General features: G+C 43.4%; 1 protein-coding gene across 8 annotated transcripts in view; it reads right to left on the minus strand.

The window, feature by feature from the left end:
• The window catches only part of Atpalpha (sodium/potassium-transporting ATPase subunit alpha), an 80,422-nt gene continuing 68,236 nt past the window's right edge, over positions 1-12,186 (minus strand). For 5 of the 8 annotated variants that reach the window (XM_076781161.1, XM_076781165.1, XM_076781166.1 and 2 more), the window contains 6 exons: positions 11,673-11,909; positions 10,103-10,404; positions 8,969-9,063; positions 1,085-1,259; positions 745-977; positions 1-618 (listed from right to left, as the gene is read on the minus strand). In XM_076781161.1, coding sequence (XP_076637276.1) covers positions 498-618; positions 745-977; positions 1,085-1,259; positions 8,969-9,063; positions 10,103-10,404; positions 11,673-11,909 — 1,163 coding nt within the window. In that variant the 3' untranslated portion in view covers positions 1-497. The other 3 variants (XM_076781163.1, XM_076781162.1, XM_076781168.1) reach the window with 3 other exon arrangements.

Genomic DNA, 12,186 nt, shown 5'->3' on the forward strand with positions numbered 1-12,186 from the left:
TTATTTTTTTTGTTTTTTTTTTTAGGTTTTTTTTTTATCATTTTATTCTTTTTTTTCGTGTACTTCACACTGTTTACGAGATTGCTGTCGCTGCTGAACACGCGACAGTGCCTCTTTCCTCGACAGGTAGCGTAAGAAATACTCCGCACGTTTGATTCCGCCATGTTGGACGGTTCGAGCTCGACTGATGCGAACTTTACTTCGTCCACCCCAAGTGGTTTTTTTCTCGTGATCTCGCGACAGTACGGATAGACCCGAATAGCACGCCCCGTGTAAAATGTATATGTGTTTTAACGTGAATGATTTTTTTTACCTTCTTGGCTTCATTTTTTTTTTTTGTTTCTTTTGTTAATTATTATTATTAATATTATTATTATTTTCGGTGTATATTTTGCGTGGGTATGCGTCTCATTCTCTCTCTCATCATTCTCTCTGCTACTCTCGCTCTTACTCTTGCGCGCGCGCTCTGCGTGTATGATTAATTCTCCTTTTTGCGTCTAATAGTAAGTTTCTTGCTCGAGCCAGCCTCCTGGATACCGACGGAGGTAGAATCGTCTCGTCTCGTCGTAGATGAAGATGGCGAACATGAAGGGAAGGGCAGGCAGCCACCAGACGAATCTGAAACACAGAGGAACCTCCGTTTAACCACCTAATAGAATCAGCAATGAAACTGTTCTTGGAGGAACCTGATATTGAAACCGCGAGGGTCACAGGGAAATATTCAGACACAGAGATGAAACTTACTTGAGAGGGAACATGCGGAGACCTTTGTCCATGCCAGGCGTGTAGCTTAGGAACGCGGCGAGGGCAGTCTCGAACACCAGACCAAAGTTCAGGGCCCAGTTTCTCATTCCCTGATGAATGATCGAGTTACGACGCGTCTTACAAACGATCAGATCGGCCCACTGTACAATCACGATCGAAACGAAAAAGGCCGTGTGGCAGGTGAATTCCAATGTCTTGCGATCCCTGTATGTCTACGGGAAGATAAACTAAACTCAGTATCGAAGCTCTTATAAAGTTGTACTAGAAAGTTATACCGTTCGTTTTCTATAATTATTATTGTGGTGTTCGCTGGGCTTACCCATTCCTGGCCATAACTGTCGCGAAGATCGTTGATAGCCTTCGAGTCCCACTGTTTTCGGATACCGAAAAGATACAGCGGGAGGAATCCATTCTCAGCCATGATCACGAAGTAGACGAAGAAACCGGCTGCAGCCTGGATCATACCGATCTGACCGTACGCCATCGAAATAAGCCTAGACATAGAGAATCGCGTTAAAGGTGTCCCATCTACCACGACGATAGGCGTTGCAGTTAAACTCTGTCTTCCAAAGAACTCTTTCGAACGAACGACTCAACTACAGACTCGCAATGGTCTTTAACTTCTACTCGAGTAAGAAGATCGTCTTACTTCGAAGATAACGCTGAAAGTTCTTTGAAGGCCAGATGAAGCTTTCGTGTATACTAAGTTTGCTTGTAGTAGCCTAAGGTGGTGTTAATATGGAAGCCGTAGTCGGTTAGGATTAAATGCAGATTACTTACCGGATCGAAACGCAGATGATAACGATCGGTTTCTTCGCGTCGAGGCATGCCACACGAAAGCACAAGGCGCACGCACACGAACACACACATACGCTACATATATATACACAATATGCTGTTCATCGAGCCTCACGGTGCACGTCTCGTTTCCCGAGAATCGAGCTTTTCCCGTCGCTCGGTCGAACCGTGAGGTTAAACGAGATCAGCTGACACCAAAAAAAGCAACGCAATCCTTGTTCAGGCAACGTGGATGCTGCTTGTCTCGGAACCGATCCTGTTCTCTTACGATTTTAGACAATTTTTTACCTTCCTTGCAAATTCCAAACGCGTGAAACAGATCAGTGTCAGTTATCGAGGGAAAAATTCGATCGCTTAGCGGGGTAATGGCGAACGTCAGAGAGAGCAGGCGTACAGCCCAGTGTTAGGTTCTTCGATAATTTGATTCGCTGAAAATGCGTCGAACTCTGTACGAAGGAACAAAGGTTCTGTGCAATTTCCAACAGGATCAGCTCCGCGACGATAGTTTGCATGCGTTTGGCCGCGATGTCGCGCAACAGTCAATTAGCTCGTCAGGCGTTAGATCAAATCAAACAGATTGCAGGCAGAGACGGATCTCGACGGGTCAGATCTGGACGGATGGAAAAAAAAAAATTGAGCGATTGGCAGGCACGGTTATCGATCGGGTCGGCGACAGTGTAATCAAGCGGAGTAATTAACAGACCCCATAATCCCGTTCGTGTAATCGAGAATCGTTAATTGCTGAACGCTGCTGCTCAGGCTGTGCATGGGTGTCAAGTTTTCAAGCAGCTTTTTTGGCTCTTGCTTTTTCTAACATTTTTTAAAACTTCTTTCTACGCATTTTTTTTTTTTTTTTGCTTTTTCCCGTTTGCATACCCGGGGGCCACTAAAACTGTACTGTTAATACGCGCGTGGACGTTTCAAGCTGCGCGTTCGAGTCGCAGGCGTACAATCGTTAGTAGTCGCTCCAGAGATTCTAGATTTCTAGGTGTGGCTAAAGCATTCGGCATTCCCAGCACTGTGAAGCCGTACTTCCACCTAAAAACGACTCGATAATTAACTTCAAACCTCCAATGATTGTCATTCGAGAATTTTTTGTTATTTTGATCATGTTACAGTCGCGTCGTTTAGGCGAGAGAGCGGCTTAACTCTCTTATAAGGTATAGCTCGACGATTTAGAGAAAATTTCTACCATGGAAGAACGGTGGCCATCTTTTCCTATTCCTATATATAGACTTTGGATTTTATATGCTACTTAAAATTCCACAGCCTTAAATTATTTATAAACTCCCACGATTTATTTTGAAAACATAATTTAATTTATTCAAATATCAGAAATTATTTTCTCGACATAACCTTCAATTCTGAAGACATTAAAGACAATAAAAACAGCGTTGCTGATTCACGCGAAGCTCGGGCCACGCCTTCCAGGACCATTTTCCAAGTAATCGAGCTATACATACTGTGCTATACTGATCAACTAGTTTTCCTAGAGACGTGTTTTCTGACTCGTTGGGCGTAGAGTGTCAACCGAGACTGCTGTTTTTGCTAAAACGACGAATCTCTGTGGGTGATACGATCGTGATACCACCGGAGATTTCGCGTAATCTTTAAAGGAACTTCCGTTAAATTCTCGTCGTTTTCTCGTCTGTATGGAAGGTACCGTGATCGAACTTGGTTTTCTCTCGCTGCGGGACGGACTCTGCTCTGTCCACGCGAATCGTTCTTCCCTCGGGACACGTTCGAACCAAATGCAGACGAAAGTGCGCACAATAAAAACGTTTAAAAATACACTTTCGATCGACGCGTGCAGAAAATAAATAACAAGCGTTTTAACCAACGAACAACGAGAGATTTGTATTTCAGAAAAACAAATGTACGACTCCGGACATCAGTAGACACTCTGTTTTGAATCGTGTTTGTAACAATCATGGCGCGCGTACGTATGCGCTCGAGCATACGTATGCTCGGTTAGAGTGTTGTTTGAGAGGTCAAACTCGTTCCGCGGCTATCATTTTATTCTACCGTTTCGTAAAAAAAGATATCAAAAATCAAATTATTTTAACCACGAATACGGGAAAAATGTAGATTGGTAAATGTACACGCGGATCAAAATTTGTTACTTTTGACGAACCACTGTGAAAAAGAAAATCTATCCCTCGTTTTCGACTGTTCTATAAACCTGTGCCTTAAAAATCATCTCTACCGTCGGAACAGTTTTGGCCGTCCGTGCAACGTGCCTCTGTGTGTACAGTGGTCCGCTGATTTTAAGTCTCGCGGGACGGCACAGGGGCAAAGGGAGATCGGACCGCCCATTTATCTATCTCGCTCCCTTGCTCTCAGGCAGTCTACGTGTGTGTGAAACTGCCGCGACGTATAGCGAGCTAGAGATCAATGTGTACATGGGAATACGTGTATCCCTTCAACTTCTCCCGCATTCCTTCCGCGAGACTTCAAGTCAGCGGAGGACTGTACGTGTGTCTGTCTGTCTGTGTGCGTGTATGCGTGTGTCTGTGGGTTAGGAACTGTTTTTCTCTGGGTGGGTAGTTGGGAGACCCACCTTCGGTTGACAAGATTGTCTCTGTAAGGATCGCGGGGCTGCCGTTTCATAATGTCCGACTCCGGTGCCTCGTAAGCTAACGAGATGGCCGGCACCTGCCATCCACCATTGATTAGAATGTGTGCCAAGCACCCCATACACCGTACAAAGTACATATATATACACACGTTATACATGTATGCATATTTACATGTAACGTACAGATCATCAATTGATTGTACACAGTGATAGCGAAAGAGACAAGGGTGGGGGGTCTGGAACGTGCGAAGAGTTACTTATCGGAGAAAGAGTTACAATCTCTCGATCAGAGTCTGCACAGAATCGATTAACCTCTAAAGATCGTCCCTGTGGTCGTGTATCCGTTCGCTAGTCGGAAATGAAACACCATGGTTCGTTTCTGTCTTTCGAACGCCACGCCAGAGGGAGCAGAGACAAGATGGCGGTGGCGATCGTAGCGCTATTGCGCGGGAAAAGTCCCAACGATGGGACAAACCAAACTTTTTAGGTTAAATGACTCTTTCTCCGTTTTTGCCTTCCCCTCGTTCCCCGTTTCCTGGTCGGGGGACCAGCACTGTATCACAGTGAGAATCGAAAAATTGGCATACGCCGTGCAGCGTGCTCTCTGCTGGGGTTAAGTGACGTAACGGTCCTTCCGCTGAACACCGTGACCCTCGAGCCTCGAAACCCCTTGCAATTTCTAATCTAATTCCAATTCACGATTCTATTAAAACGGGTTTCGATTCCGGATCGCGTGTTCAGCGTACGAAGAACCGGTCACCAAAGAGTCGATCTTGCTTCGATCGTCGTTTCGTCGATGCTCGATGAAGTTCCTTTAATGCTGGGGTTCTCTGTCTTTGTTTATGGCACTTTTAGGTTAACATTTATTTAGCAGATGAGTCGAATAAATCTGAAACTGTTCGTGGCACTTTTAGGCCCAAGGAAAATAAGTTTCAATTACGTTCGTTAAATAGTTATCGTTGTAAGTCAATGTTTGACACAAGTTTCCTTGGCAAAAAGTAAGAGAACCACTAATAAAACAAGGAATCGTCATCGAGCATTTCGTCAGGATTCCCTTCTCTTTCGTGCACTTTGAATACGATTCAAGCTTCATTTCTGTTAGTATCCTTAAAGCATGGTTCCCCTAATGCACACGGAGAGTCCTGAAAATGTTAAATGAATTTTTAAACGATTCACACGTACAATTCGAGAAACGAACGTTGTGCATTTTGTCTGAAAGAGACTCTCTGTTGCATCGGAGGGGGGCATAAACAACCTTATTCCACCCGTTATATAATATGCGTACAGGCCCATGAAATATATTCCCGCATTAGCAACTTTCGATCGCAAGTGATCTTTTTGACAAAGAAGTGTCTTTCGCTCGGTCGCTCAGCACCCGTTAGAAAGTTGCCAGTCGCAGAAGTGGTAGAAGGCAGCGGCGGTAGGCAGCGCATTACAGAATAAAATTGTGAGAGGACTGTAAAGAATAAAAAACTGCAAAGAAGAATCATGGACGCCTAAAAAATGTATAAAGGTGCCATATTTTTTTCTGTTCTTCCCATTCTTTTTTTTTCTTTGGTTTTTGGTTGGTTTTTTTTTTGCGGTGGACACATCGTGACGATAAGAAACAAAAAAATAATAGGTAAATAGTAATAAGTAGTAGTAAATAGTAATAGTAAAAATACAAGAGAGGTAGCAGCGGTAGCTGTGACAGTAGAATTGTAAAAAATAGTAGTAAAAATTCGTTGCTATCTTAATAAATAATGCTTGCTTGTGGTTCGTGACGGCGTAACAATAGTAAATAGTAATAATAAAGAAACGATAAACGATAAGAAAAAAAAGAATAAAAGAAAATTGGTGATAGCAATCGTATAAGGATATTGAAAAAGATGCTCTTTATCGACGAGGATTGAAAACTGATGATGAGAAAAGAGAGAAGAAGAGGGGGGGAGCGACGATATTTACTGATGAGCTAGGACAGTAATAATAATATTGATGACAATGATGACACTAATGACAGTACGATAACGACAGTCACCAATAAAATATATATGTAAACACACGACTATCGATCTATGTACACATTATATACAAATAGAATCGAGACTGAACTAGCTAGTTTTCGAGGCGAGCGTCGTCAACGATGCAACTCTCAAGAAACTATGGTGGGGATAGCGCCTTGGTAGCCTTGAGCGGCCAGTTTAGCTTTACTCGATCGCTTTTTCTCAACTTTCAATTTCAAAGAGCATAACTGCTAAGATATTTTTACAAAAATTGCCTTCACGATTTACTTTTCATCGAACAGAAGCGCAAAACGTTTTAGTACTTGGAGGATCAGATTTTATAAAAATTATATGATTCTTTTTACAACACTATTAAGATTTACCGAACAGTTACATCCTCAACGACGCCCTCTATCGTAATCTCTATAATAATCCAAGTTCGTGTAATCCGACAAAAGATAGCAGAGAATCGGTCGATGCAGAAATTGGAAAACTTTCGAGCAAGAAAAAATTTCTTTAAGCTAGTAACGCTGTGTTATAGTTATTTTTGTATAAAATCTGCATCGATCTTAGCGATTCGATTGGCTCTCCTACTATGTCCGGTGTGTTTCTTCGTGTAAAAATTGTCGACGCGTATTTTCCGACTGTTAAAATTCGCCGTATCAAGGATAGAGAGGAAGCAGTAGGAAAGTCCTCGAGGGAGTCCTCGGGAGTCACCGACGATTCCCAGACTGTCCATGGACAGTTCTCTCCACTTATCATGCACGTTTCTAGAGATTCGAGACGAATTGGAAAAATGAAGATCGTAGAACAAAAGCTGTCGAGACGCGGGAATGGAAAGGTAACGAAATGGCGGTGAATCTCGAATCCCTCGGGCGAGACAGCCGGGAACAGCGGAGAAAGAGAGACAGAAATATAGCGAAAGAAAGAGAACAAGGATAAGAGGAGTAGAAAATAAATCGTCACGGCGGCCATTTAGGTATCGACCAGTCGACAATGGCGGTCCCAAAAACGGGATCACCGAGCACGCTGTGCAAAGTTCCGGAGCTGAGTCGCCATGTCGGATTTTCAAACTCTGAGACAAAATCGAAAAATGTGGCTCGCAGAATAATGCGGTGAAACGTGAAGGCCAAGCCAGCCGGTAGTCCGGCATAAGAGAAAACAAAAATCGTTGGAAAATGGTACTCAACTTCCTTTTTCCACCAATGGCGGATCAGCCACGACGGCGAACGTTTTCGTAAAGGGATGAAGCTCGGTCCAAAACGAAGGGTACAGGTTTAAGAATTAGAAATGAGAAGGTGACAGATAGAAATAGATAGAGAGAAAGTAAGAGAGTGAGGAGTAAGAGAGACTTCAGATCGGCTTACCTTTGGCGTTAACGAAACAACACTAATTACAAGCGAGGATCATCGTCACATTGGAAGCAATCGCTTGACTGGCAATGGATTCAGAGGAAGAGAAAAAAACCTTCGAGAGAGAAACACGCTGCGATTGCTCGTCCTGCGATTTTCCTCGCGTATTTTATGCTACGCCATTGCTGCGATTTTCGCGGGCCATTCGAATATTTCTAGTTTGTACGTACAGAAAATGCTCCTCTTTGATATATAATATAATAAAATACACTGACGGAAAGTCTTTATATTTAAGAGTGTACAGCTTCCTCGACCGAAACTTTTAGCACAAAATGGCGTGATCCGTCCGGCGAGCAACCGGATCATCTTACGTTACGAAAAAATTTACGATCGTGGACGAGCAAACGCCACTGATCAAGACACGATCCAGCTCGTAGCGAGTGTCGACCGGGCTCTCGAATAGAGAGAAATAGAGACAGAGAGATAATAAAAGTTCTGATAACAAAGCTCTAGTGTATATACCCAGTCACCAAATGCCCCGAAAGTGTTATACCTGCGTGCACCATTCTCGGTTACCTTTTTTTGGTTAGATTCGATCGTATAGATCCCCTAGCGTATCCGAGTCCTCTGACCAAGGCATCGAGCAAATTAAACCCAGCCTTTTAGCGTTCATCGAATTTACAAAGCAAAATAAAACGAAAACGCAAAAAGACGATACGTATAACCAGACATTTTCTCTTATTGCTCGATATGATCGAAAGCTTCGGCATTCTCCGATATGCAAATGCGTTCCAAAGACGGAGTTAGCGTGACAAAGACCCCGTTGATCGTTCACAATTCTCGTTAAAAAACAATTATCAGCGAACACGTAATCCACGGACACCACAGTTATCGACCCAACAAACTTTTCACAAAATTCAAACAATAAAAATTAGCAAAGGAAAACGAAACCAGACAATTCCTACGAAAGAGTTAAGGCCAGGGATTAATTTACACACGAAACATCGTTTGTCGCCCTTGTTCACAGGTCTCGCGGTGCGTGTCGGGCAACGAATGCTTAGGAAACAGACGTGTTCACGAAAATCTTTTTGTGTGTTTTTTTTTGTCTTTTTTTTCGGTGGTCGAACGAGTAATATAGTCACACGAGACAGAACGAACTAGCTACTACAATAACCATAGGAGTAAGTAAGAAGTGTAACGACCAATAGGCAGGTAAAAGGAGAGAGCGATGGCGACTGCGTGACCCGATCCTTGAAGCTGGAACGCGATCCTATCGCGATCTGATCGACGATCGACGACGATTTTCTAGCTACTTTGCATCTTGGTCACCTGGACGATCGACCCTACACGCCTAACTTAGTAATTGAACTGAACCTTTGGTGTCGTAACAGCTTCGAGGATCGGGCGTATCGTGTCACCGATTACTCTTTCTGACCATAAAAAGTATATCTGATGTAGCTTGTCAAGACTCGTTTATGTTGTTGATGTGTTACCTTTCGTTAACTAGCTTGTCAGTGAACGGGTTTCGTGGATGTCGCTTCATAATATCGCTCTCTGCCTCCTCGTAGGCAAGTGAGATGGCTGGCACCTGACGTCACATTATCAACAAGCTCAGTAACAAACGCCAAACAGTTACATCATGAATATTGTTCGGCGTGACCTTCGCGACAAGGATGCTGACCAACGGTTAGGGAACCTAGCAGAAGGCTTGACCCAGAGCAATCGTCCGATCGTAGAATATCGCGGCGATCAGCATCCTTGCGAGTGTGTCATATGATGAAAAACATAGAATGGTAAGCAAAAAACAACTGAGAGAAACCAAATTGATCGGAAAGATGAAGTGGGAGGGGCGACGAAAGGATCATCGATGGGATTCGATCGGGAGTCGGTGTTCTTTTGGGCTCGCTACTCTTAGGGCTTCCTCTTTGTTGTTTATCCGGTGGCTGGAAAAAAGTCGATTAGGTTCAACCACTAGCGTCTAGATTCGTCCGGAGATCAAGTTCTAGCTTCAGGAATAAAGACACCGATGAAAGTCTAACGGATCTCCGAAGGAATCGAGATGCTTCAGTGCGAAAGATTCAATGAAACGTTGAAAGATACTCTGCAAGTTACTCGTCTATCTAGAGTGTAAGAAAGTTGAGAAAGTTTGCGTCTATAGTGGATGGCTCCTACACCTGGCGTACTGCGATTACCGGAGCTCTACCTAGCTTGGAGGATCACATAATTGTAAGAGAACCTAATAAAGCGATATCGTATGGGGGCCAGCCTTTTCGTAAAAAGAACCTTTCGTTGACGAGGTTGTCGTGATCGGGATCGCGGGGCCTTCTCTTCATAATGTCGGACTCGGCATGCTCGTACGCCAATGATATAGCTGGTATCTGACAATCATCGTTTCGCATTTAAAACACCAAAATGGAACTTGGTAAGTTTTACTGCCATCGAGATCATGGATCAAAGATCGATATCGCTGAAAATCTTTCGTTACTCGCGTTGAGAATCGCGACGACTCCTCGAGGGATGCGATCGAACAACGATCGAGGAGCCGTTGGATTCCCTCGACGATTTTCACGGGGTTGTTTCCACGTGGAAACCATCGAGAATCGTTAGCTGCAGGAATGGTCACTCACCATGTCTGTTCCCAAGTCGATGCAGAGAATGGTGACGGTACCAAGGGGCAGAGGGATGTCGCAAAGGATGAACGCCAGGAAGGGTGAGATTTCAGGGATGTTCGAGGTCAGGGTGTAGGCGATGGACTTCTTCAGGTTGTCGAAGATCAGACGGCCCTCCTCGACGCCTGTTACGATGGAGGCGAAGTTGTCGTCCAGCAGAATCATGTCGGCTGCTTGCTTGGATACGTCCGAACCAGCGATACCCATGGCTACGCCAATGTCGGCCTTCTTCAACGCGGGCGAATCGTTAACACCGTCACCTGGAATTATTTTACTCTTTAGTACAGAAATCTGTTACAGTCTGAGTTTCTCAAACCGATGACTCTTATATTAAACCCTATACGATCAGTCTGTTAAACGCTTTAAGCACGGTTCATGAAAAATTACAATGTACAGCACAAAAGTTATATGTACAAAAGTTACTATGTCTACGATAATTTTAACTAATACCGGGTATAAGAGTATGGCTAATAAAAAGTACAAAGCGACAAACAAACATTATTTAATACTCTGTACATACCTATTGGTCGAGATCAAAAGTTTCCAGCCACTTTGTTTCACAACACAAACTCGTGCGCTATCTTGTAAGAGAAATCATTCTTAGTACTTTGCAGTCAGACTTTTAGTTTGATAACAGCAGCACTCTTAAGCTCTTTCCATCGAACATCATCTATGGGGTTTAAGATTCAAAGACTGTGGCAGCCAATCTGAAGCTTCTATATTTTTTGAGGTTAGCCACGATTTAACTGTCCAGTTCGCTGCCATTCTTGTTTCAACTATCAAATTCTCTAGCATAAAAGATGTCTCAAACCGCAAGACTTCCTTCGTCATACTTTATTCGGTATCTTGTAAATTATATGTTCGATTCGCCAGAAAATACGTTTTCCCTATCTTCGACGTTTCAGTTTAAATGTTCTTTCACAAGTCTTAAGCAGGCTATCTGAGTTTTTAGTAAGATTTCCTTACTTATAACGCGATCTTTCGTTCGTTTTCCGTGACCTTGCACTTGGCGGTAGATTTTCCAAACCACGTTTTACACTGCACTTTTTAACAATATCGTTAATCGTCGATTCTTTTGCTAGGGCGATGAATTGATCGAACCTACGATTCCACGATTATTAAGAATATATTGTCTTTACAGATAGAAATGTGCACGACTTTCTAACCTAACTACGACGCGACGCGACACGAACGAACGTATTACTGCCAGTTGTTATCGCTAGGCGGGAACACGTAACCAATAGACGCCCAGTGCCAAGACCGCCAAGTTTAAACCTTAAAATTTCCAATTGATAATAATGCACTAATTTCACGAGCAAATTCATTATATTCTGATAAATTAATTTACGTGTTTCGACCCACGTTATCTTGTCCAAGTAGTCGAGTAGGTACATAAATATGTACAGAGTATTAAATAGTATTTATTTCTTGTACCGTTTCCTTGTTAGCCATGCTTTTATACCCAACGTAGGTTAAGATTTTTGTAGATATTGTCTATGGAATGTTAACGATTGGTAAAATAGCGTACCAGTTACAGCGACGATAGCACCCATTCGCTGGCAGCCTTCGACGATGATGAGCTTCTGTTGAGGCGAGGTACGGGCGAACACAATTTCGGTGTGGTACCTGAGAACCTCGTCCAATTGGTCGGAGTTTAGTTCTCTGAGATCGGTTCCGTGGATGACGGCAGCCTTGGCCTCGCGAGGATTGACTTCGGATACCGGGATGTTCAATCGTTGGGCAATGTCCTCGACGGTTTCGTTACCTGGAATAAGAAACGTCGAATCACCAGCTGCCACGGCACCGAGAACTTTTAAGATATTTCCGAGAGAGCCTGGAACTTTCCAACTAATTCTTGACGAGATTTCTCGGGAACCTAGAGGCTCTAAATCTTTCATAAGGCTGCCAACATCTGTTATTAAGCTCTGAATATTTCATAAGAAGGGACGAGCTCGGGGACGAACTTTCAGCGAAGTTACTACTTTTTCGTTTACGCTTCGCCGCTGTCCGGGCGTACTTTAACCGCCAGGAACGTGAAAGTT

This window comes from Colletes latitarsis, chromosome 14 (genome assembly GCF_051014445.1).
Source record: "Colletes latitarsis isolate SP2378_abdomen chromosome 14, iyColLati1, whole genome shotgun sequence".
NCBI lineage: Eukaryota > Metazoa > Arthropoda > Insecta > Hymenoptera > Colletidae > Colletes > Colletes latitarsis.